Below are 27,059 nucleotides of genomic sequence, written 5' to 3'. Positions count from 1 at the left end.
CTTCATGGCGACGAAAAATGCACTTCGTCATCAGGAAATATCATAAGGCACGTAAGGAATACGTGAAAAGCCAGTCTCCCAGACAGATCATCTTTAGCCCAATTAAAGAGCCGCACGGGCGGCGTACGGAACGGCCCGCCATTATGTAAGACCAAATGTTAGGATTTTTCGGCAACATTGAGCGCTGACCTATGACTCGAGATTTTTCATCTCCGGCGCCAACATCCGTTTACTCAACTGTCTTCAAGTAACGTGAATTTAATTTTAGTGGGCAGATTTATGCTGCATTTGAGTGCGGATTTTATCACAAGATGTACGCATCTGTATCTCAACTAGAATTCATTATTTTAAAGTATTGAACACTCCATATTTAGAATATTTTATTCAGGAAAAAATTATTACAGTATTTATTAAAAAACATTCTTTTTCTTAACAGTCAGACATGCATTTAAGCAAATATAAGAAGACTTGGAATCACTGCGGAACAGATATAAATTATTTAAATATTAATTAGTGTAAATGTTCTGCCAGCGGGTTAGTTCGAATCACAAGTTCATCTTTCCGAGCAATATGTCCAGAGTTTTGGAAAACCGTACGGTATTTTGACGATTATTAATACTGCCGTCCATACAGCCAACGGGGCCTCCTCATGTAGACATATCCTTTGGCTACAAAAGGCACGCCGTAGAGAATGTGAGGTCGTGGATTCTGAAAAAAAAAAATTACAAAAGCAATGAAGGCATTACACGTCGCATAAACACATGCACCTTTAAAAGAGAGAAGCTACACCTCCAAACGCCCTGGTACTCAACATGTGAGGCTACTCTAACACATTTCGTTTTCACTTGTCAAATGCTTTTCGCTTTCTCTTTGATAGCTTGAAAGAAAATATCGAGTACGAACTTGCCAGCAATTTTCACGTGGTTGTGAAGCGTGAGCAGCATGTGATACATGAAGGAAGTGCCTCATGCCACTGAAGCACTACCGATTGCGGTGCACGCAAATTCAGAGAACAAATTGTAAACATAAGCTTGGTGTTCTGAACAGAAAATCTCCATTTTATGATGAAATTTTGTTGAGGAAGCCTAAAGCTGTCTTCTATGAACTCATTTTATGTTGCTTAAAAGATTGGATTTGTTCATTGTTTATTGTCAAAATGAAGCAGCATGGGGCAAACAAGAGAGCATTAAGAATTATTTCTAAATTAAAGGTGAGATTGTGATGCAGCTACAAAGATTGCGAAGACTAGACGGCGTGAGGTATTGGTTGAAAGCAAAGCAAGCCAACTATGCACTACTTAGCTTTCCCGTTTAATTCAGGCAAGCCAGCGCACGGACTCCCCAAGAAAGTTCAATTGCATTACATTGGAAAGGAATAAATGGCTTTCGCCAAGCACAAATTCTGAATTCGCTGATCATTTGTTTTTTTCTCCAGCTCCCATCTCCAGCATCCTTATCTTAACGGCTGCTCTAGTTAATTGAAAACTTCACTTGAGCAACCAGCAAAGTTCATTCGTGATGTGAAGCACAATCATGATCCTGATCGTCATCGTCATCATCATCACCACCACCATCAAATCATCATAACCATCACCATGCTTAGGTCCAAGCCAGAACAAAGGCCTCTCCCATTGTCCCCCACACGATCCTGTCCTGCGCTGCTCCAGTCCGCAATTTACCCGCGAAGATCCGCATTTCACCCATTCATCATGTTATTGGTCTTCCCCTTCTTCAATACGCATCCCTTGGTACCTCTTTTTCTACCCTAATTTTCCACCGGTTCTCGGTTCGTCGCAGTACATGGCCAGCCCAAGTCCATTTTTCTTTATTTTAACTAAGATAGCGTCCATGCTAGTTTGTTCTCTCATCCAGATAGCAGGTTTCTTGTCCAAGACTGCTATACATAACGTAATTTGTTGCATGGCCTTTTGACCCATCGTGAATTTGCTTTATAGTTGCTTATAGTAAGACGCAAAGTTTCAGCTCCGTGTGTCATGCCCGACAGTTTGCACTGTTTGTAGAATTATCTTTTGAGTGACAGAGGCATCATACTTTTCATTTTTTGAGAGTGCTTGCCGACTCCTCCACAACGCATACATGTTCTGCGAAGATTTCTCTCTCGTGTTTGGGGTTAGTACTAGCCATCTGTCCGAAGTTTTTGTATTCTACTTCTAGCGTTTCGCTTCCTAAGCCAAAGATCGCAGTCTTGCATGGTTATTCCTGATTAATTTAAATTTGTTCGTATTTATTTTTAGCACCAAAGCCGTTTTTGTGATTGTAGCTCATCAAGCATTGTTTTCCTGTATCTTGCAGTCTCACCTGTTCTGCTTTGCCTCAGTGAACACTTGGCCATAGTTGAAAAACTGAAACGAATTCGCCTATTTTTATGTATATAATTCTTTGGCAGTGCGTGGAATACGTATTTACTACGCGGAAGCTTCTATTCCCTATAAGCGAATTACCGGATATCAACGGCCGCATTTTTCACGAATATTTCCATTTAAAGCTCCAAAGAAGAAACTGCCCTGATGGAGGCTATATTTCTCTACTAGTTTAGCATTAATTGCATTTCCTATGATTTTTCTGTGAATAAACGCCACCATTTCATGGCATAAAGTGACGAATGAGCACGGGCTATGAAATTGTACGTGTGTAATAAAGTATGTTAAAACTATTTCCACGCAATATCTCCAGTAAGGTTGTATTCTTTGGTACTCGCAGTTTGAAAAAAAAACTATGTTCAACGGAAAGAACATCCATTTAAATATAACATCGCGTTTATTCTTCGTTTGGTATTTATCTAGCTGCGTTTCTTTACGTGCCTGGGATTGTAACGCTTGAATGAAATATGCTTAAGCAACAAAATAATTTAATACACTTATTTGCGTTGAGTTATAGTCGGACTAACTTGAGTTTCCCAGCATCATCCCACTGAGAGTGGCGTTGACACTTTAAGGATAACTGCTCAACTTAGTTTTGTTACGCTTATCCAAGTGCGCTGTTCGAGGTTTATTAAAAGGGAGCCCTCCTTCACCGGCCACCAGGCATGCTGCCCTATTCCGAATGTGACAGAAGTGCTTTCATCATAATTAGGCACAAACCATGGCCCTGGGTCGCAAAGACGGTGTTGTTAAGTGCTCACAGCGAAATGTACTAAACCATAGTGGTACTGCCGCACACCGGCAGCCATCTTGGGGTACGCAAGAACAACGGATTACCGCGGCGGAATTTTAGGAGAAGGGTGTGACCCGCCTTCCTTTCCAGAGTAGGCGCAGAATGAGAAGCCTAGTTATTTAAGCACGAATGACTGTACACGGTCTTGACTAATATTACAAATATGGGGGGGGGGGGGGGCACTGAAGGCTGCCTGCGTACATTAACGGGACAATAACGGGCAACCAACAAGATTTCAAACTAAAGTCTGCGCTTCCCATACCCATTTCAGCCTTGATTCGGTGCAGAAATATGTCCTAATTGCTCAGAAATTGCTTATCAAACGCTGATAGAACGTTACACAAATAGTGACGGCAGTCACGTTTTGTTTCACCATAAACGGAAAGCAAGCGAGGATGCCCTGATGTGCTGTCGCATAAAAGCAACTGCGGCATTTTTTTTTTCGTAGCCAGATCCGCAAACCGAATCTGAGTCAAATAAAATATCAGTGACAAGAAAAACGAGATAACTTTCCTCTAAAAAAGGGGTGGGAAGAAAATAGTTGAAATAATGCCATGAAAACGAATACGCAGACCGTAGTTTATATCGACAATGAGCCAAATCCGTTTGCCCAATGGGCGTTTGCTTTTCGTTTGACTGTTTAGAGTGTTTCGTAAGTGTTTGCGGAAGTTATCTTTTTTTTTGTTTTCGGAGCTGGCTTAATATGAATTCAGGCAGAAATTACGAGATCAGAGAAAGATCTGCTGTCCCTATACGTCAAGCACGAAAAGAACGAAAGAGGTCAACGCAATAAAACTGAGAAATTTGAAACAATGATTTAGCTTCGTCTCACCCTACCCTCCGAAGTAACTCCGGTTATATTTATTGTTTTACTCCGATATTTACTATTTTTGTGCTTAACTAGATAGCCGCCACTTTTAAGCCCTGGCGAATACCGACCCCACCCCCTCCCGTTTAAGACTACAAACTAATTTACTAAGCTGAAGACAAAAATATGAGGAGCCTTCCTGTGAATCACTTTGGAAATTCATGGTAAAGCAATGAAGAGCTTGCTTTCTTAGTGGGTGCCTTCACACGTGTCCATGAACATTATCCGAGGTAAGAATTCGAAAAGCACTGCGAATGGTCCCAGGAGGCCTCATCTGCTCTCCATTTATAGTCCTGCTGTTCTTCAAGCCCTGTTAGATATTTTATGCCTTTTCCGCCAAAACTCAATCGAACCATGCTTCATAGTCAATGTGACAAACATTTTTATGAGGAAACCCAATCAACTTGAATGTTTCAAATCAGTTTGAGCGAAATCCAAGCTCATCACCTCAGTATTGCTCAGTCACACCATAATTTTTAATAATTGTGGTGATACGCTTCCCCTATCTGACATGCAAAATATATCCTATGATAGCTCAGGCAGCGTTTTATTTAGGTTCAATAACAAAATTCCGCTTCTTTCTCATATTCGCGTTAGGTGGATCTGGATTTTTTCGAAAAAAAAATTTCTCAATTGACTGCAACGCTACGAGATTGAGAGCGGTTTGGTCAGTGTCAGGTATATCAGCCGTGGTTATCTGAGCTCCCAAGTAATTTTCAGCTCCGGACCAATAATCAAAATGTTCCTTCATGAGACTCCTGATCAGTATTGAAGCTTAATTGAAGAAAAACATGCTGTCATTTTGACGCTCCGCGAATGTTGGCGTCGAACTACCAAAGTGTCCATAGGCCGCATGCTTCGTTGAAAAGCGGCACCGCCTCCACAAGTATGGACGAGTTGCGCCATCCAGCTGAAGGCAGAAAAGCCGCTGGCCCGCAAGGTGAATTAAGCATTTCCTGTGCAAGTTGCGTTGTATAGCCAGTGGCGGCGCACCTCTCCTTCACGCTTCAGCCATACTGTACGGTATAAAAAAGCTACGCGCAACACCTGTATAGGGGTTTTCTCGGTGTTCAGATGTACAGCAACTTGCACTTTTACTTCAGTGTCCCTTTAAGGATGAACCATAATACTTTTCAAGCACGTACGCTGCCACATGTAAACAGAAGATTTCTTTTCCTAACCATACGCACAGTATATTTTGAGGCGATAGCGAGCGAGTGTTAGTAACCTTAAAATGCTTCCTTCGACGGTTTAATGACGTTCCAACTGGGGAATTAAAAATGCTGACATTTTCACTGACGGAACAGGAACTGCTACAAAGAGAACCCATTTCTGATTGAATAACTTTATGTGAGCGTGATCACACCCACACCACCGTCTTGTATAGCTATCCAGCGAGAATTTTGACATTTTGACACCTTAGCACACGGCTGGCATTTATTTGCATTTATTAGCTTGTAAGATTGTGAAATTGGAAAACCACCAATGAATTTTCCATGAAGAATTGTACGCTGAGACAGGTGTTCCTTCACCAAGTCAGGCAAAAGAAAATATTTTTGAAGGCATATAATTTCCGAAAGTAGTGTAGCCTTCCCAAGTTCATCCGAGAATGTCCTATGTAAGTGATATCGATACCCACCCACACGAGCGCTCAGAAAACAAGGACCACCTGCCCGAACACGTTCGCACGAAATATCGCCACTCTTTGTTCTTCTTACGAAGGGCACGGCGAACGGCGACGCGATTTTTTTGCCTATCACGCATTCGCCCGCGTAAATGCTAACTTATTATAAAAAATATGGTTGCAGCCTCACAAAGCCTCTCCCGCAGTTCCACGGAGTCCTCCCAGAACACTGATTCCACGATGGGTAGCCGCAGTTCCACGGAGTCAACGGAGTGCACTGATTCCACCATGGGGGATAGTCACGGCCACCTCCACCACCGCAGTTCCACGGAGTCATGTAAGTGCACTGATTCCACCACCACGGGGGATAACCGCCACCTCCGTTCCATGGGTAACCCTGCAAAAATGACTATCAACATTAGTTGCAGGATAGCGTCCAGTGGAGATAAACAGCTACCGTCCATGCGTCACCCATTGAAAATCTGAAACACTGCAATGCGAGATTCTCCAATATGGAAAAGCACCTAATGGCGTTGGGTGGTGTTGTACACATTTAGGAAACAGGTGTGGTGAAGGGGCATTTGTATTAGGCGTACTCAGTACTTTGCCTTCCTTGATAAAAAGAGCTGTGGATTTGTATTAAGGTGATGTTTGGCGCAACTTTTTCTCCACCGCTTCAGCCGTCAATTTGAGGTGGAAAATAAATACTGTTACTGTTAATATTCAAACCGTCATTCATAGTATAACACTTCATGTGTGAAAATATATTATGGAATAGAAGAAACACCAATGATTATAAACACACAGGGTACTACAATTTAAAACTATGGCTGCTCGTCCTAATCCAACCGGGCTTCCTACTACCCTCGCCAGCAGTACGAATAATGTCCGTGCCTACCGTTCCCTGTCTTACGTGGTAAGAGTGGCCTATCCCCAGGCATGGTGCCTAACAAGAAACGACACGTAGTCATCGGAACCATCTTTCTGTTCACAATGAGAATCCTCGCTCCCTCCAATTTTCCTGGGCAGTCACTCAGCGGCCTCGATTCGCAAAAAAATCTTTTCACCTCACTGGTGGCGAAGTGTTGTTAGAGCCAATGGGGTAAACGACTGTGTGGACAAAAACCGCACTGAACGAACCCTGGAGGACAGGGAACTAGTATGAACGCCAAGAGATAGCCGCCATTTTAGATGCAAGATTCTACGTAATGAGGAAGAAATTCTGGCCGCTACTATCAGTGCTGGAGCGGCATTTCGTTTTATATAGGTTCAAGACCGTCACTGCTGTAGCCGTGATAGCTGTGAGATAACTTTGTTCTCAGAAAAATTCGCTACCATAAACGTATGTACATTGTAACGAACAATATTTAAGTAAATACTGGGTATGACGTACATAAATAGCAACATAACACACAAATATACGGCGGCTTGTGCTCAAGAAACCGCCGCAGTCTTAGGGACAGCGACTCCATCACTGGGCCACGGGAACCCTACAGCAAGTTTTTTCGTGCTATTCGTGAATAGTTTTCCTGGAAAACTCAAAGTGAACCTATCCATGGCATCAAGCTTGCAAGGAAACGCTGCGCTTCAAATTGCATGAAAAATGAATGCCTCAACAATCATTGCGTGGAAGTAGAAATGTGTTTTCACGCCGACAGACAGCACAACTACCTAACATCCCTATCATTAAACAACTTCCAATAAAAAAAGCGTGTTTTCTACTGCCTTCGGCACCGAGATCAGTTAGAAGACGAACAAGTAAAGTGGCATCCATAAAAGATGCAGAACGTCCCCGTCACTAACGCAAAGATGCGTGCCGACAGAAAGAATCACTAAATTAGATACGCGATATTTGAGGCAATGTAATTAAAATGCAAATTAAGTCTTTCACCAAGGAAAAAAACTAAGCAAGAGAAAATACTTTTTCAGCATTTTAACGGAGTGTCTGGTATTGGTGAGGGACATATTGGGGTTTGCCGTGGAGTTTGCGGAAGGATATTTTGCGCATTGTTAAGTGGCAAATTCGATGAATAATAGCGTCGTCCTGGGGGATTGACCATGCGCCTGCAGGCAACATTGCCGCTATGTTCTACATATCCGGCGGGAAAATTTGTGATGCTGACTGGCTAATACGCTCACGTTTACGCGCATCTCACAGGCATCTGACAAAGACGGCACGTTTCTCACAGTCGCTACACTGCAATGCGACCGCCCATAAGACTGCAGACACCAAAATGTAGGGCAAATCAGCCACCTTCACAGACAAAACATCCCCGTGCAAAGAATTTTATACAAAGAGAGCAACCATTCTACCTCAAAAACTCTGTACACAAAAAGAAAATATTTTGACACCCCACAAGAACAAATTGTCGTGTCATCACCCATGCCTAGGCAAAAATATTCTGGAAGCCTGATGAGAAGCTCCTCAGTCATACACCTCACACTGCAAGTTGGGAAAATCAAGTAGATATCACTGCCCCCGCTTAATTACAACATCACATAGTACGGAGAGACATTCCGTGGTTGCCAGGGGTGAAAAGTGCTACTGTCGTGGCCCGGAGTACTTCCTCCGGCCGTCGCCCCCTTACCGAGACGCTTCCAGGAGGTATGCGTGGACCTTTTGTGACCGTTTCCAACGACACTAGCACAGAATCACATTGCTGCACCCAAAGAGTGCATTACCTGGCAGTTAAACAACACCGCTTTTTACAGGTAGGCAGCGCAAGAAGTAACCAAATGCATCGTTCCCAGATTTTTGCTGCAGCGTATAGCCCATAAAGTCGTAATGCCGGTGCCAAGCGGCTTCCACTAAACAGCTCAAGCTAAGAGTTTTACCAAACGGACTTTGAAAGGAGTATGTCATATCAGCTGCAAACGGCCGGACTGTTAAAAGCCCGAATAAAGCAGTCATGGTTAAGCTACCTAGTACGTCAAAGTTAAAGTTATCACGTTGTGCAAAACTTTCCATTGTGCATCGTTAGGCAGAATACACCGGTCCTGAAAACTACGCCAATGACTCTATCCGAGCTATTCAATTGAATACAGTTGACGATAATGGTGGCCGTCATTGTTTGGTATGTAGACCGTGACGACATCCTGACCGCTGTCCAGATATACCTAAAACAGGTAGAGCTTGCCCACCCTGCAGCTAGATAATGGCCGTAAACGAAGACCTGTGTGGGCTGCACGCCAGACGCTTCCACCTACGACGCTGAGGCGCCGAGAGCTGCACAGGTAATCACGTGTGGTTTTTTAGCTGCGTGCGACACCGCAGTCTCATAGAGAGCCCTCCGCTACTGTGTTTGGGATAATACCGATTAAAAAAACAACTACAATAAAAATGCGTGAAAGATACAATGGAATAGCAACAGAGATATGCACAGCTTGAGAAAAGCGGCATTGCTACCCGCGTAATTCACTTTGTTTACTGTATTACCAGCTCATGAACACATCCGGTTACTTTTTCTTCTTTTTCAAGCGGAGTTTCGTTTTGCTGTTTTGTATTATGACGAGCCAGGCAACTTCCATTAGATAAGAAAAGGCACTGTCTTGTCGCCACGCACCTAGGCTCGTCTTCCTCAACCGACAAGAGGACGATTGAATTGCATGGTTTTGAATGGACAGGGCCCGGATAATTCATTCAGCGCCAGCACCGCGACACAAGAGTCGCCGACGATCAACTATGCACATCACTGTGGCGACTCCATCATCGACGCTTTTTCCTTTTTGTTTGTTTTGAATTTACTAACGAAGCTTGTTTTTTCTTTTTTTCTGTACGAGATTATAACACATAATAGCAGGTTTACAACAATCCATGAATAACATGGGCTAAGCTCTTGCAGACTATTGATGGCTGTTCTCAACCTAAAGGGCCAAGATAGGCTAATGGTTACCACGAATACATTCCACATAATGATATCCCTTCATAATATTCTAACTTGTTTAGTAAATAAGTTAAGACTGGGCGGGCCGTTGCCGGACAAAATCGATGTTCATTATATTCCTTCTGCCTTTCAAAGCAAAACAATTTAGATGCTGCGTCTTCCGCTTCTGAGGGAAACGAGTTTTACTATCTGCTTCTGGTACTCATGTGTAAACGCCGCAATGTTTCTTTCATTCATTAATTTGAGTCCTTTTATGGCGATTTCTAGCACTAAAGCGCCTTATTTTAAAATTTGAAAAAATCTAAAGTGTGATTTTCGTCACGGGTGTCATCTGATATCTAGTAAGAAGCAATCTATTTATTAACTCTCGCTACTCACACTGGACACTTTTTGCACCGCTGCTCCTCCTCCTCCTCCATCGCCATAGTCGTCGCCACCTCCGTACCAGCCGGGGCGGCCTGAGTCGTCGCCACCTCCGTACCAGCCGGGGCGACCTGAGTCGTCGCCACCTCCGTACCAGCCGGGATGGCCTGAACCACCACCAGTGCTACCACCATACCACCCAGGGCGATCGTCGTCGTCGTCGTAGCTCTGGCGGAAAAGAAACTTGTGATGCACCAGCTGCGCTTTCTGCGAAGAAGCCCTTTGACTTACCGAATCCACTTTCTTCACTGCGGCTCCGCCATAGTCCTGGAAGAAGTATCGGAGTATCGGTGAGAAGGTTTTAAACAAAGCCACTTGGTTAAACTGAAACTGGTATTTTAGTTTCAGAGCGTTCATAGTACGTTTCACTGAAAATGTGAATAAAATTGGCGATCTTTACTGACGTATGACGGTACACTTACTTAGTTTCTTTCGAAGTCGCCATCTCCACTACGTTGACAGGGATAAACTTTCGAAAGTGTGATTCGCGAGTTATTGGAATTGTTGCGCGCACTTACGAAAAGAAAGGCCCGAAAACAATTCTTTTTTGGTCGCCGATATTCTATCCTGCAGAAGCGGTAGTATTAATTTGGAGAAAATGTCCACAAAGTAGCTTTGCAAGAAACATGTCAAAGGTTACAATGAGAAAACCAAACAGCTGTAGTTTCTCCTACGTTCTTACGTGTTGCCTGCCACTGCAAAAGCTCCAATTCAAATTTTATAGGCAACCTTTCAATTTTGGTTGCGTCATTTAACTTCGTTATTGAGAGCCCTTTGTTTTAAATCACACGAAAATAAAATATGTTTTGCAGATCTATAACATGATACAACATATCCTCTTCTTGATTCACCGATCAGCACGAAGGTTAAAATATTAACATCAGCCTTGAACGTAGACTGAAGATGGTAACCGAAAACAGAGGGGACACCAAGCTATCGTCTAATAATACTATTATAATAAAATGGACAAGGTCATCGCAGTATCTACATTAGCAAAGGTGACAATTTAGTGTCACTGCTATTTATTTTTTGGAATGATAACGAAGCAGGTCGTTGAAATGTTCACGTAAAACCACCGAATCTGCTCACAACGTGTTAAAGCCTTTCATGTCACTTGAAAATGGCTTGAGAAATTTTGCTCAAGCGTGCTCTGCGTATCGCTTCAAGATAAATGTGATTGATTATAGGGGTTTTGTCCACCTGAGGATCTTTTACATGCGGCCAAATCTAGTACACACGCTGTTTTCGCTTTTCGCCTGCATCAGAAAAGCGGTCGAGGTTGAAGTTATTAGATTCGCTCAGAGATGATGCCTGTGTGCTGTGACACTCAACGCGTCTAACCTTCTTCAATTTCTGCGTGCTTGCGACCGTGCTGCCCGAAATTTCAGTAATACTATTGTATTGCTACGGCTATTGCCCCGCAATGGGTCACCTTTTACGTATGTTCAATCGGCATGCATACCTCTATGAGAAACCAACCCGAGGCCCGCTTCGCATGCCTTGTTTTATCAACTACAAATTGTACCGACACCTAGCCGGAAAACATCTTTTTTAGGTCGTGTGTGATATGTTCTGTTTATGCGGCAGTCTACGGGTGTCTGCTTGACATTATTACGTTCGAGCAAATTTTTGCACATTACTCTGAGCTTCTTTCTGCAGTGACCCTCTCAGTGCAACTCATAGACATTTTGTCGAATGTGGTCGTCATTGTCTACAAGGCTTCTTCATAATTTGGCGTGAGGCTATTGTACAACTTGTCCTTTTGGCTCGGTTATAGCGGTCAGTCCCGACAATATAATCAATCGCTGCGGCGGGTACTATATTGATGTAAGATGAATTCGGATGTATTAGGAGCGATTGAGTTACAGCAGACAATATTACAAAAAATTTAAAACGACTAGTTAGAGTACGAGTGAAATAGAATACGTTGCCTGCGATAGGAATAATTGCGACAGAATAAATTCGGTTAGGTTGGTTAGGCTACATTAAGACGACGTAAGATGTTTAAAGCCTAACGATAGGTGGAGGGAGATGAAGCATCGAAGCGAGATGAAGCCATTTTCTGTCTTAAAATAATCATGAGCAATTTATGTAGATTCATATAGTTTAACTGCTTGAGAAATATTAAAATAGATTCCAATGAATTAGGAAAAAATATTAGGTGTACTTTTCATTAGAATAAATTAAGATAAATTGGAAAAACGCCATGGCTAACATTGTTCTATCGTAAACCAACTTAACAAACAAGGAGATGTTGTTCTAATAAAAGATTCATCGTGGCATTAGTCCGGAATGATCTTTTGTTTGCACTGGCATCGACTGTTTAACCGTGACAGCTTTTGATTCTGCATACTCAACTTACTACAAATGACCTCATTCCCCCGCAAACAATTTTATGCGGCATCTTGACAATCTACTGCAATACGTAAATGACAACAAGCTTCGATTAGTTTATTGTGGTGAATTTAACAAGGCCATTCTAAAGACATCAGTTTCTTACATCGTTTCTTTCTTGAAAATAGAATGAAACTGCCATAAATGATAACGACATCAGTGACACGCGTAACACCAAATTCAGCGGGGCTCATTGATGTGCTCTTTGCAATATAAACACTAAAAGACACCAAGAAGACGTTTAATGCAATGACGTCAGCCACCTCTTGCCGTCTCTGATTGATGATACTGTTAAAGAACGAGTGACCCAGAACCCGTTACACGAGCGTCGGTTACCTCGCTGAAACTGGGCTCATACTAATCCACAATCTCGAACATAAGCTGTCCCGACATCAATATACACTTAGAACAAGACCAACGAAGCCTACGACAACTTCATGGCTATGCTTTACAACTTAATTTTCTTTTATGAAAAGATTGTAAAGAAGACCGCAACGCTTGAAAAATATAACTTAACGAAACTGCGAAAAAATTGAGAAAATATTAGTGTATTCTCTAAAAACTAAATATTCTTCTGATTTAGTTGCTTTTAGAGAGAATCACAAACCTGTAATTCTTTTCTAACGTATGCGAGCGAAGGTATCTGCACAATTAGTCTGACCCCGAATACGGCCCCGGGTGTACAAGGCCAAGGAAGACCCTTAAATTTTCCCTAAATGAAGTGCGCACTGGACATGAGACAAACAAAATGAATAGTGGAGGTATGAAGGGTTTAGAATGGGGCGGAGAAAATAAATAGTGTAATACTGATTACGAATGTTCAGCTCAATAAACTGAATAACATAGAAATCGGCAACAGAAGTTTAAATGCTATTACGTAATATGAAAGTACATTTATCTGAATAAAAATAGTCATGGCAAAGTAAGATATATTCAGCAGGAATATGCGTTCTAAGGTATGTGATGGGTGGTTAAGGTGAATTGGAACGACTTCATAGGAATAGAAACAGAGCAGGCTAAATTTAACACAACCAAATGTTTTGCAAACTATCCCTAAACCAAAGCTTATACCATAATTTTTTTACACGATACTACACCTAAACGTAATAATTTACCGAGCAACCTTTTTTCACAATATCGCTCAACGCAAACTAAAACCTAGTTTTTTAACTTGTGGCAAAACCTAACGTAAAACAACTTCTAACCTAAATTCGGCAGTGTTTTCGAAAAATGTCTTTGCCTTATATAACTTCAAGTTACGCAAGCCGATTATGGATAGAAAAATGTGGAATGTCTAACGTGTATTACGTTTTTGAAAACTGTTTAGCACTTTGGCATGCAAACAAAGGGGAAATGTGTTGTGGAAATACTTTCCGGTATATATAGAAAACCATAACCTTATACGCGTTACAGCCAAGTAAGGAAATATCTGACATATTTATAAATAGTACCGCTAATTAGAGACAAAGGTAAGTAATGTAATCCTCTACAGCATATTTTTCGTTCTAAGCAGTGTGTAAACATTAGCGCCGCTGAGAACGAAAGGATACAATGATCGAAAAGAAAGCGAATGACGGTGCTTCTAACGTCCCCGCTCCTTGCGAGGTTTGCGTCTTTAAAACCTTTCAGAAGAATTTTTCCTAAGCTAAACTTCATGCTTTGGTCAGAGCTACCGACGTTTCCTAAGTTACCCTCCTACGGACAGCTACAGATAGCAGCATGGCTGGGTATGTCTACCTACAAAAACTCGCTTTAAACAATGCTTAGCCCCATCTAGTATTTACTCTCATGCTATAAACTCCGCTTGTTAAAAGTGATATCATTGTATCATGGCACTGAAGTGAGAATTCCGCTTAGGAAGAAATGTTCCACACTTAACGGTTTAAAAATCAAGATCGAAGCAAACTATATCACATTTGAAAATCAAAATACTAATGTCCTCGCAAATTTGTTGGAAGGCTGGTTTTGTCGACAGATATTTTAAATAAAGGGCGTAGTAAAATATTTGTTTGTGCTACCCATTAACCACTTCTTGCTAAAGTAGAAACCTTTCAGTCTATTTATCTTTAGTTTCCTTTTAACCTTTATTTACCTTTTGCGAATGCAATGAGGGAATATTTGAATGCCCCAATACTCTCGAGTGGTTCTTCCCATGACGGAATCTATAAATCCAACATAAATCTTCGAATGAGGCATCTACCTTTCTAAATAGGAGGGAAATTTAGCGCTGCCATATACAACCACACCTATCAGTTCCACAGAGTTACGTATAAAGCCGGTAAGAATGATACCTTGGAAAGGAGCAGGAACTAGGTGCTCATATTTATGTTCATAAAGCGTGCAAACGCTTGACGTCAATACAGCTGCTGAGGGTGTGTCACTGAAAATATGAATCGTAGCGGGTCGAGAATTTACCTGAGAAGTATTGCTGTGGCCTTTTTTCCGCACTTGTTTTAAATATGTTCAAGCTTCAAGAAAACACCACATCGTATGTATATGTATGAACGGCTGCCTTATACCGACGAACTATTTTGGTACATTCAAAAAAGAACAGTCGACTCCTGCTAATAACAGGTACACAGGACCGCTAAACACTTTGAGTTACCTGAACTCCCAATAAAATAACAGACCAAGAACGCCACTCTTTGTTACGCGTCTCCCTAGTAATTTTTTTTTAAAATTTCTGCTTTTGTTGCACCGTTGAGGGTACTACAGAAATTACCGCGATAGGTTATATTTATGGCTAAAATCGAGTCCAGCAGCATTCATCACAAAAACTGCTCACTAATCGCTGCGCTCAAGAGAAAATGTGTAGCACCTCACAGGAGACACATAGGTAAACTGACATGACCTAGTATTAACTAGCCCGCCGGTTTATCAACTGCGCTCTGCATCAGCTACGATGGCGCTAACATAAGTACACAACAGAATGCTGTTTCTTGGGCTGAACATTTCTGAATTTTATCTTGAAATGACGGTCACCTCTATGCTTTTTACAAAAAAAGCATCAAAGTAGCAAATATACTTCGTTTTTTGCTTCCAATTAAAGAGTAATATGCTCCCTCGGATTCCAAGAAAACTTTTAGGAACAAGCAATTACTAGTAATTAGCAGAAAACTCAAATTGGGCGACCTGGATTCATCGGAATTCAACTGTACAAGTTTGGTTGGTGAATACTCTCACATAAAAAAATCCGCAAAACGCAGAGGCGCTGTACGTTTTGAAAACCGTATCCCCGCTTTAACAGTCGTATAGCCGCACTCCCTGTTCCGTGTTTTCAAAAGGTCAGAATTTTTTACAAAGCACTCGATTCATGATACCCTGTTATATCTCCAGTGGGGACAAGTTATTAAACTGTGCAATAGCGTCTGGTGTGCCACACATATAAGCGTCCTTCCTGCTTGGTTTCCCTATCAGAGTGATCGTTCAAAGAACAAAGAGTGAGATGTTTTTTATGCATTGAGGGATAATAAATTTTTCTGAAATAAACATACCCTTGATTTTGGGAATACTACATAACTGCAAGTTTCTCCACTTGATTTGGACTGGATGGTGTTAGTATTATTTCTTGTAAGGAAAACAAATACTATCTGACTATGAGCTTCGACATGCAAAATATAAAAAAAAACTTGTGCTCACTTGTGCGGTGGTGCCACTGATTTTCCAAGCACCTAGAACTGGAATGAATCAAAGTGGGACAAGATTAGTTTCTGTTTTTAATGTCTAATGAGTATAACACCCAAAACCAAACGAGAGTTGCCCCGCGGTGTTACAAGGAATCAAGTTGATTTTCGTAGTTCACGTCATGAAGTTTACCATTTTAAAGAGTCTGAGAGTCTTGTTTTAGTATCAAAAGATTCAAACCTTGGGCGACGAAATGCAACTACTATTTGTTAGACGCCATCCTTTCCCCAAAAAACGGGAACTTAAAAAAGGTGCAGCACCGCTCGGCAAAGGCTTCACGACGTTGTATTTAAGGCCAAGCTGTAGTCCCCCTTTTCTCACGTACACTTTTGGGAACGGCTATAAATAGAAAAAGGAAATCTTGTTCGGCGTTGTTAGGCAGGAAATGTGCGTGTCTGAACGAGAGCATCATGGTTGGATTTTTTAATTGAATGGGTTTTCCCTATGGCGCCTGTAATCACTTATGGTGATTGTAAAGTGCGTACCAATACAAAATCGGAATTAGCAAGTTCTGTAAATATGCACACCCTCTTTGGTAAGCACTGGCTCAGCTGCTTTTGACTGTAGCTCATCATGAATTTCATCAGCGCGACAGATCATATTTACATGCCACGGTGAGTTAATGCGCCTAGGGATGCAGAGGTTACATTTACTCATTCGAGTAAATACTCTGTCAGGGATTGTGAATATCCTACGTAAATATTTTGCTCATACACTGGCTATTTTGCCAATGCGCAAATCTGTTTAGGAATTATAGACCAAAAAAATAAGGGCAGTAGAGGCAAGGCCGAACATGGCAAAGAGGACCAAGGATTTTATTCTGGGGTGTCGCCAAATATGCCCAATGTAGCACTAGGGAAATGAAACCGAAACCGAAAAGAACGAGCACGACCAGAACACAGAGACCCAGATAATAAACCAGTGTGCCTTGGAAACTACACGCACAGGAATAACAATTTCCCGACACGGTCTGTCTGCCAGTTTGTGTGAAGGGGGCACGCTTGTACTGCTATTACATCTTTCTAATTTGTGTCGCTAAAATAAACCAGACTCGAACAACCTGTGGCCGAAAGTACCTGGAATACAGCACTAGTGCTGCTCCAGCGCTTGGTGAAAGAGACTATTTCGGACGTTTATTTTATTTGTTCTGTTTAAATTTTATCGATAGTGAGTAGAGAAACTGTTCTGTCGTTTGCTGGCGTACGCACCATCCTCATCGGCATTGTGTAAATAACCGATTTATTAAAGACGCCGTGCCCTCATCGGTCAGCCATTATAACGAGGGTGGCTATTTTTGTACTACTTTTGTAATAATAACAGCAATTGGCAATAAACCACCACAGTGCATATTAAACATTAAATTGCAGTGCCGCTTCCAGTTGTATGGAGTGAGAAACAGGCAAATGTATCACTGCAAATAATTGCCTTGACGGGTGGCACCGTGGCGCCCACGTTACTCATTAATAGTTGTTTGCCTAACAACCAATATAATGCATACACACTTCCAATACAAAAGCATTTTTTAAAGACGTGATAACTACGACCTAAATAGGCATTCGAGTAATCAAGCCAGAGTGGTTATACAAAAAAAAAACGGCCTGAAAGCTTCCTTTTTACCTGAAACGTAACATCTACCGCAACTCAGACCTTAAACACTGCTTCTATCTTTTTTAGTGGTAGTTTCCATGGGGGTTGGCTCTAGTCGATTTTCCCGAGTCTCGGACAGCTCACGCGGTAAATTAAGACACACACTATTTCTGTGCTGCTCTAAACACCTTGATCTTCAGCTGGACAACTTTTCTAGTTAGATAAAAGTTTGTTTCCGATCTGCAAACAAAGCCAACTTCTCCTAAGTCGTTAAATGTTTCCCCGAAAAATTCTTTATTGGCCTTATAGCGGAAGAACGACACAATCGAGACCGGGGCCATGGCTGCCCTTCGCGGGGACGATCACTTTACTAACACGGGATAATCTACACGATGATGATCATGACTGGCGCATAGCCAGATGGAGATTTAACATCCTCCCGCGCGCGCAACGTGCGTGTCTGCCGCTGCAGAAGCGCGCTACAGCACACCCTACTTGCTGGCCAGTCGTCAGCTTCTCCAGCTTGCACCACGACCGCGTATCGGCCAAATTCCTACATGGCCCTCTAGTAAGTGTCTCTTAGGATGATATACGCGCAGGGAGTCTCGCAGTTAATCCGAACGCTTGACTCAAGTGGGCTCGGATCACTACGCGCTGATTCTTGGCGTCTTGAACACCTCAGCCCTGCGGTACAACTTGAACGCACTGATTCAGTTCTTTGTGGCTTTGGAATGCTGCAACCTTTGCCCTGCGGGGCAGCGTATACCTGGCTGGGGATCTAACATTTCCCCCGGCCCGCAAGATAGTTCCTAGTGGATAAAAATAGGTCCACAACCGTAAAGTTTCGTTTCAATCCAGGAGGTCAATCCTTGCAAAGCTGTAGGCAAACCCTGTCCCCTCTTGCTCTTCCACCGGTGCTTGCGCCGTCTTGCCGCTTTCAGAACTGCCAAGCGCAGAAAAGGTGACCCGTACGATAACCGAATTATGCGCCCTGCTTCCCGAAAGACATCATGTCCTTGTGTTTTGCTGCGATTGTCCTGAAGATGACGGCGTGCAACCTGGAATGTCTTGGCATCGAATGCTGTTCTTAGCTCGGTTTTGAGCCTCCCGTGGATTTTCTTGTCTGACTCTGTTCCTGACCAGCGCATTTTCCTGATAGGCGTCAGCTCCCAATGAGGTTCTTCTGCTTCGCTACCAGGCCTGGCACAAGGACTAGAAGTGGTCAGCAAAGCTGGCTCAGCCTTCGTGTCTTCAGGTACCCCGAAGGACACATATGTGCGTTTGAACGCAACCTCCCAGACTAAGGCTACGATTGGTGCTAGCCTGCCTTCACAAATGTCCGGTAACGGTTCACCCTTCATGAATTCGGAAAAGAAGAGGTACTCGAACTGAAGCTCACAGGGTGGTGGCTCTATCCTTTTGTTCACGTCGTTTACTTCCCGTGTTCTGTCGTCTACTTGGATAGGAGCAGCTGAGTTGTCCTTGTATGCGGTTGGTGTGGCCGCGAGTTCTTCACAGTTGGTTTCCGCTGGAACGCTCGACGCTAACTCGGTGCTGGCTCCCACGTCGCCAATAGCTGAAACGTGGCTGTGGGACGTCACCTTGACACGGCACCGATACCCCTTGCACCCACGTGGCTCACCGCTGAAAGTTGAAACCTGCAGCATCGGCAGTACAACTGGCGAAGTCGACGTGTGCGAGCCGACGTGGGAGGGGTTGTGTGGAAGGTGTGAAGTTCCCTTTCCGGTAAACGTAATGCCGGCTGCCCGCATATCGTTCAAAGTCGATCGCAGCCGACTGAGGGGCCCGCATATCCTCTCCTGGTAGTGCAAAATCAAGTAGCAATTGTGTTCGAACTCATCTCCTTCCAGCAGCTCACCCACCATATCGTTCAGCTTGTTGAGTTCGGCGTCCTTCTGTTCGAGCTCGCTGATAGCCAACTCAAAGTCCAGTGCAGATGGTGAGGGAGCTTGCCGGAGCGCGGTCGCTGCTTTAAGCAGTCTCGTAACTGCAGCGCGAAGAACCTTTCTCAACGAACGCAGGGCGTCCAGGTCATTACCAGCTTGGTACTCCGGGGACGTACAGTTGCTCCCAAGCATCGTACCCTGGACATGACGGGGCGTACCTGCGTCCTGTTGAAGGTTCTAGTCAGTCCTAGGTGGGCGGTCAGGGCCAGCCATGCCAACCTCCGGCTGAGGGCGGGGCTTATCAGCGGAACAACAGTCGAAATCACGGGGTTCTAGGAACCTCAAGCCGAAGGGTACGGAGGTGGTCTCCTCCGTCGTCGCGTGCGGTCATCCTCCCGGGTTTAACGGCACCAGAAATATAGCGGAAGAACGACACAATCGAGACCGGGGCCATGGCTGCCCTTCGCGGGGACGATCACTTTACTAACACGGGATAATCCACACGATGCTGATCATGACTGGCGCATAGCCAGCGGGAGATTTAACAGGCCTATTGGTAGGTCTTTAAAAAGGCAGGGATACTTCGTCTTTTTAGTTTGATAATTTCGTCCCTGCAAAAACAGAATAGGGAAGGTTTGCGTACACGATACCGAACACCGGAATTAAAATAAATTTAATAAAACTCTACGCAATGAGTTTAAAGTTTTTTCAGCCTACAGAGAACATAAAATATATTTTAACCGCAATTTGCACCATGTCCAAATTTGCTCAATGAATCTCCCAACTCACAACTTTAAATATACGGCTATGTTATTCGAATTTCACACGTCTAGGCTGTGCGCAGCGGAGTTCGATTGGAAATATTTGCTTCGCATTCACCACGCAGAAACACGTAGGTCTTCTCAACGTCTTTGTTTTTCGGATCAATATTATTCTACATCGCGTCTCAAAATACGTTTGTAGCTCCTGTAAACAAATGACGCTTTATTCGGAGAAACAATACTGTCGCTTGCAGCAGGTGGCACATGTTAGACAGAAAGACTTCGGCCGCAGCACGAAATAACTGCCGTGCGACGTTTCCTGCAAAGTGGGCCTACAGAAGGAGATATTAGGAATAAAATGTGTTGTAACTTGTCATTCATAGAGCTTCCACGCCTGGTGTCACCATGAAACGAGTGCCCCATTTGCATGGGGTGGTGCACATATTGCCATCACACCAACAGTTGCTCAATAAAAAGCAACAATATCGCTCACCAGATAGTGCACGTATGTGCAAGTAGACAAGCAGAGTTTGCAAGAAATTGAGGATATGTTTTAAACAGCTCCGTTCCAGAGTATTAAGGAAACTGAATTTTTTCAACCATTTTTTTCTTGTTTCACCGGGAAAAATCAGTCTGGGAAAAAACCATTTTGGATGAAGAATTCAACTCATCAAGCCAAACCGTAAAGAGAACTGTAAAGTGTTTCTTGTAATATTCTGAAGCGCAGTCATGGCTTCCACGAGGGCTACCACATTGCCGGCTGCAGGTCTTCTGTTCTTGATATTCTCTACAACATAAAGTTTTTGGCAAGACTTTACTTTTCCCCACTATACGGTTGAGAAGCACGATATGAAAGTTTCGGTAAGATACACTGTCCCATTTTGTCCTCTCGCCTTCGCTCTGTGGGGTGGCTGTGTACGCCACGCACTTTTCGCCTTTTCACCGTGGCCTCAGCAAGTCATAATGTGTCGGTTATTATACACGTTTACACGGTGAATACCTTATGGGGATATATTCATAGGCATGGGTTAACGAAAATGTTTTGCAAATCTTCGGAGTTGCGGGAAAAAAAACAGTCCTTGAATAGCGGTACCCGCAAATATTGCTTAACGATACATCAACAACTTTGGCACCCTATAGTCATCATCCGCTCTGCTATGTGCACTGCAGACGAAAGCCCATCGTACAGACTATGCACCCCTTAGTCGCTGATTTGTGATAGTTCATTCTTTTCTACCGTATCTCCTTCGATTTCTTTTTAGTGGAGTGATAGTCTTCATTTTCTTTTAGCTTCGCCTTTTTGTAGTCATTCTGTGAAAACAGTGGCCCGCCGGTGTTCCTTTTATTGGAGCATGAAGCACCCCAACTCAACTTTCCCTTCATAACGCCATAATATCACACACCCAACAATGTTTCTTCGGCAGATAATTTCCTTTACGTCCCTTGAAGTTAGTGTTAGCGCGCATTGTCAAAAGGCTCCCTCGACGGTCTTCTGACCCTTTGGTGTACGTTTTGAACGTGAAAGAATCCTCCCTCAAGGCAACGCCAATACGTAATCGCTGTCCTGTTCTTTTAAGCGACATTGGTATCTTAAAATTTAGTATCGGAGAGCTTTAGGTGAATGCTACCAAGCTACTCCACTTTTATGTAGTGCACCCACCTGAAGCTTGCGATCTTCAATGACCGCGTTTACAGGTTATAGGTATTCGTCCTTCTTCAAGGATTACATTACCTACGCAAAAAAGGGCAATCATTTCAAGTTCACGGCACGGGGCATTTAATTTATATATACTTAGGTTAACCTCAAACCAAAGCTTTTAAAATCCATCCACTAACATATTTTTACCAATGTGTTCCTACAATTTCTGTGTGACAATGCCATCTCAACTGTATACTCATTTTCCCGTTATCTGGGTCGTTCCTAGTAAACTTTACTGAATGCCATTTCCAGTCTGGCAGTAAATCATTTTGCCAAAGTACTTTTCTCCGTGTTTCCCTTCCGTCTTTGGAGGAAATCTATCACCATTCTTTGAAAGTTATTTCGTACGTTCCCCTGATACAGCATAAGTCAATGTAGGACCTTCTATCGTACGGTTTCTGATTTATAGCAGTAGCGGGGCGGCCTCAACAGAATTGAACGCGCTCATCGTAATATTTAACTCAATCCTCTAATAACTTCTGTTGTAGAACCGTTCATCAACAGAACATTCTGTGGGATTCTTTGTGATATACGTCTTCAAGCCTCATTTGTGAAGGAAGGCATCCGTCCTGCAGTGTACACAGATTGGTTCACGTCTCTTAGAATCCTATCTAAATAGGCTTGCTTTACTACACAGACTTTGAAAACGTCCTCTCCAGAATCACTTTGATCAAATATTGAGTAGCCTTCGCTTGACGCAGCCTCTTCTTGGAGTTTTTAGAAATCTATGCTTTGCTTACGTCGTCACCCATTGCTTTTGCAAACGTCCTGTATAACAGCAAAGTATAAGGTGATAAGCGCGTAATTGTTAAACTCTTTGTCATTATCGCCCTTGGAACAGAGAAATATGTTGGCTTTCTTTCAGGGCTATGGGATTCTCGTTGTCATAGAAAAGTCTCGAAATAAATTGCGAATATATTTCGTTCAATGCATGCTCAAAGTTAGCGCGATATGCCGGTTGCCATCGTGCCTATCGCATATTGGATTTCTGTAAAAAAGTATCAAAACGTCTCTTTTGAATGTAATTCTACTTACAGAGGAAAACAGTTGCCAGCGGCACGTAGCTTCCCATTGCAATCCAGTGAGTGGAAGCTACGACGGCTGGCACGAAAAGACACGGTAAGTTTCACTCATGAAAGACCTTAAATATTAATGTGGATCTCAGGCAGGCGCTTTTAAGAGGTCTAGCAACCTCTCAGAAAGTGTCACCAGGAAACGAGTAGGCATGGCCTCAGTAGTTTTTGGAATTACAGCGGTGGTTAACCACGCAGACGCACGGTTGTTGATGTCTTGCCCAAAGGTTTAAGTTCTGGGTTACTTTTGCTTTCCACCTAACACCCGGAGTAGAATGAATGAAAGCGGTTTTTTCCTGCCCGCGTGCTAGATTTATGTCTCCACTTGACATGAGCTTTTGAGGTTTTGAAACTTGTAGTAGCTGAGCAAATCTTACTTTTGTTGGGATTTTATTTGAGTGTTAGTGGTTACACAAAAAGCCTATTTGAAAGGCGCGAATTAGATAATCAGAAGCTCCCGGTACACTTGAATTCAGAGTACGTCTGCCTAGAGCAAGACATTTGCCCTTTTGTTCATGCTAGAAACATCACGCATGAGCTTAATCGCTTTTCATGCTTGTATTTATACAGAAATTTAAACCATGTGGAATTTCGTTAAGCTAAATCAGTGTGACTGGTGGGAAAGTATTCAATAAAAGGATGGGCAAAGCTATTGTAAAAATGTTCACTTTTAACCAGTGAAACTTCTATAATAGTTCATCAAGAGTAGCTTTGTTTTAAAATGGAGGGAAAATTACGCTACAGCTGCAAATGTAACAAACCGCGCTCCTTGCCATCAAGGAGCGGCAAAACGTAAATACGAGTTTGGATCTGGCAAAACACCGCGTCAACCCGATATGAATCCTTAAAACCTCAACTCAACATTCCAACATCTGAGATAAGGAATAAAATGTTTTACCAGCAATTGCTAACCAACGCATACTTGTCGCGCTCTCGGTGCCGTATATTTAGAATATATTTCTGGTTTGGAACGCGGCGGTCTAAATTCAGTAATAAAGATAACTGTGAACCATAGCGTTCCTTGTACTTCCCTGCTATCGTACAAATTAAGGTCACAGTGTAAGCCCTATACTTCGCCTGCATTTTTACGAATTTTGATGTACATTTTTCTCGGCATTTAATAAAGTATTTAACATTATGCATTTATCGTTTCTGTCAAATTATGTGTCTTTTCCCGTTGTAAAATTCGGAAACATATCTCAAAATCAATTTTGTAGGATTTTTTGTGCGTTAGTACCTAAATTGTGGCATTTTTTACTACTAAAAGTTGTGTAACATAAAAAAGGGTAGCGCCATATTTTTAATTCTAGTACATTAGGTCTGACAAGTTATGTAAAGGACAGGAAAAAATCAACTTGTTATCCTGGAACATGTAGGGAATAATGGTACCTACGTAATAAGGAACATTGCTTTGAGACTAAAGTAAAAAAAGAGGTGAAAAACAGTACTGTTTGGCCCAAAAAAAAAAAAAAACACTGGAGCCACTTATTTAAAAAGCACCAGCTTCCTAAGAATCGTCCAAGTCATTTTTTTGCTTTTCAGCTTTCTTCGGTCGTTCCTGGCCAATTTGTGCACCATCGTACAGCTGTTCGCTAAGTATTATCGCTTGTGGTTAACCTTTTTCAGCCGTTTGATGGTGGTGTTGCGCGCAACATTTGATCAGAATGATTTCAAAAAGCTGGCTGATGCGTTCCTCTCATCATTGAATGGAATATCAGCATCCTATGTTGCAAACTTGAGAGTAGGATACCCAAAAAGATGTTTTTTTCGGGCGTGGCTCCGAAGGGCACAAGTGGAAAAAACGTGCAACAGAGTCTACGGATTAGTCTTGTTAAAAAATCAGCTAAGCAATGGTTGCTAAGCAATTTCTTAATACTTGTGATTCCAGGAGGCGTTTTGATCTGGAACTGGAAGTTTGTTGGTTTAAAAAATAACAACACGGAGCATGTTCTGAAAGAGAATGTGGTGACTCACGACTTGCTTAAGGAAAAACTGGTTTTGAGAGAAAAATACAACATTCTAAGAAAAGTACGAATATAAAAAATGTGCACATTGAACTGAACTTCCCTAACTGCGAAGACGAAAACAGTAATTTGTTTGAAACTTCGCCTTACCTTGTTCTCTTAGCTGCTAACGAACAGTGAATACACTGGCAACGGCGTGTTGGTGTACTCAAATACGTCACTAGTGACGTTGTAAAGGGCAAATATTCCAAATATTTTATTGGCTACTCGTGTGGATTAGAAGCGGGAGTTTGGAAGCGCCAGTTACCAAACACTCTTCACTTCGAAATAGGAAATTGTAGTAGGAGGAATGCCTTTAATGATGAAGCGAAGTCAGCCTGGCAGCGAGCTTGGCTTGCTACTCCACATTAACATGAGAGGTGCGAAAGTGAAAGGAAGCGAAGACACAAAAACTTATAAACACTACAAACGCAAATAAGCACAATAACTGACAGACGCAGCATCACACACAAAGCACACAAACAGAAGTAAAGTAATGCAAACGGTCACAGGGTTTCATTCAGGCCAGAGTCACGGAGAAATGACTCCAAGGCCCGTGTACTCCGTGTTGCCGGGGCAGTTGAGTGCCATGGACCAATGACGTGGCAAAGCTTCAGTGGTGCATCAGCACGCAGTGCCAAAGTTGTTTTAAAGGTTAGCCGCGGGTTGTCACAACGGCGACACACACGCAGTACATATTCTGTGTACTCACGAATACTGCATTAGTGACAGTGAGGGGAGGCAACTCGGCACTTGTGGAAGTAGGAGGCTGGTAAAAGCGACGTTGAGAAAAATGCAGTGAGCAACTGCTTTGTCGCGCTTTTCCAGGCGACGCGACACTCGAAAAGTCCTTCGACCACATTGACAAAACCGCAGAGCTCGGGCCTGCATACTTTCTAACAGCCTTGTGTTGGTCTTGGAAAGAGGGCGGAGTAGTGGGAGGCTGTATCGGAGCAGTTCTTCGTTGATTGCGGAGTAGAGACGTAGGAGGCGCCCCAGAGAACAGCCTCCTGAGTCGCTGGTCAGCTTGTGTCACACCTGAGCAAAGGAGCCCAGTCTCTCCTTCAAGAGGCTAACGTCAGGGTACACGTCATCGACCTGTCAAGTGCTACGCCCAGGAAACATTGTTGGTCTACAAAGGGTATGGGTACCCCGGCCGCTGAAAGGTGATAGAGGGAGACATCACGCCTGGTGAAGGGTACTGCCGCACATTTCCTAGCCGAGATTTCGAGGCCGCGTCTGGTCAAAAAGCCCACTGTTGAATTGATGGGTTTTTTAAGGTGAGCTCGTAAAACTCGCCTGTTGCGGCGAGAGCTCGAGATGTAGATATTGTCAGCATAGAGCGATATTTCCACAATGTGTTGCACGCACTTCTCAATTCCATTGATGATGACAATAAATAGGGTAGGGCTTAAAATTCCGCCCTGTGGCACACCTCGCGTGACATTGTGAGAGGCTGTTTTAACGTCCTTCGTGGACATAGATACGGATTTGTCAGACAGATAATCGGATATCAACGCATACGTGCGACTTCCGATGCCTACCGACTCCAATGCAGATTCTATTGCCTCGTCTGCCACACCATCAAAGGCTGCTTTAATGTTAATGAACACTGCTAGAGTGATGCGACGCTCGACTTTCGCACTGTTTATGTAATTGAAAGGGCAAGCACGTTGTCGATGCTGATGTGAGACTGTCTGAGTCCAGTCATCTGTGGGGCACACACGTTCGCTTTGCCAAGTCCCAGTCTAAGCGATCAAAGACCGTCTTCTCCATCAGATTCCCCGCTCAGCTCAGGAGTGCGATGGGGCAGTAAGACCTAATTTAGGTAGGGATTTCACCGGGTTTGAGCATGGGAACAAGGCCACCAAGCTTCCATCTCGGTTCGAGGCCGCCCGTTTCCCAGGTATGGTTGTATGTGCCAGGAAGAAAGCACTTAGCTTTGCCTCCAAGGTGCGATAAACCTTCATAGCTGATGG

The 27,059-nt window shown here is 43.1% G+C and overlaps 1 protein-coding gene across 1 annotated transcript; it reads right to left on the bottom strand.

The window, feature by feature from the left end:
- Window positions 1-393: 393 nt before the first annotated feature.
- LOC144150059 (uncharacterized) lies at window positions 394-23,122 on the bottom strand. Its single transcript, XM_077681858.1, has 6 exons — window positions 23,040-23,122; window positions 16,006-16,043; window positions 10,204-10,239; window positions 9,928-10,140; window positions 5,856-6,062; window positions 394-708 (listed from the first exon to the last, which is right to left on the bottom strand). The coding sequence occupies exons 1-6, from the start codon at window positions 23,074-23,076 to the stop codon at window positions 613-615; spliced, it is 627 nt and encodes a 208-aa protein (XP_077537984.1). The 5' UTR covers window positions 23,077-23,122; the 3' UTR covers window positions 394-612.
- Between the last annotated feature and the right edge of the window lie 3,937 nt (window positions 23,123-27,059).

Source organism: Haemaphysalis longicornis, unplaced genomic scaffold (assembly GCF_048455015.1).
Source record: "Haemaphysalis longicornis isolate Haplotype H1 unplaced genomic scaffold, Haemaphysalis longicornis Haplotype H1 scaffold_8, whole genome shotgun sequence".
Lineage (NCBI taxonomy): Eukaryota > Metazoa > Arthropoda > Arachnida > Ixodida > Ixodidae > Haemaphysalis > Haemaphysalis longicornis.
This window is presented reverse-complemented; position numbering and strand designations above follow the sequence as displayed.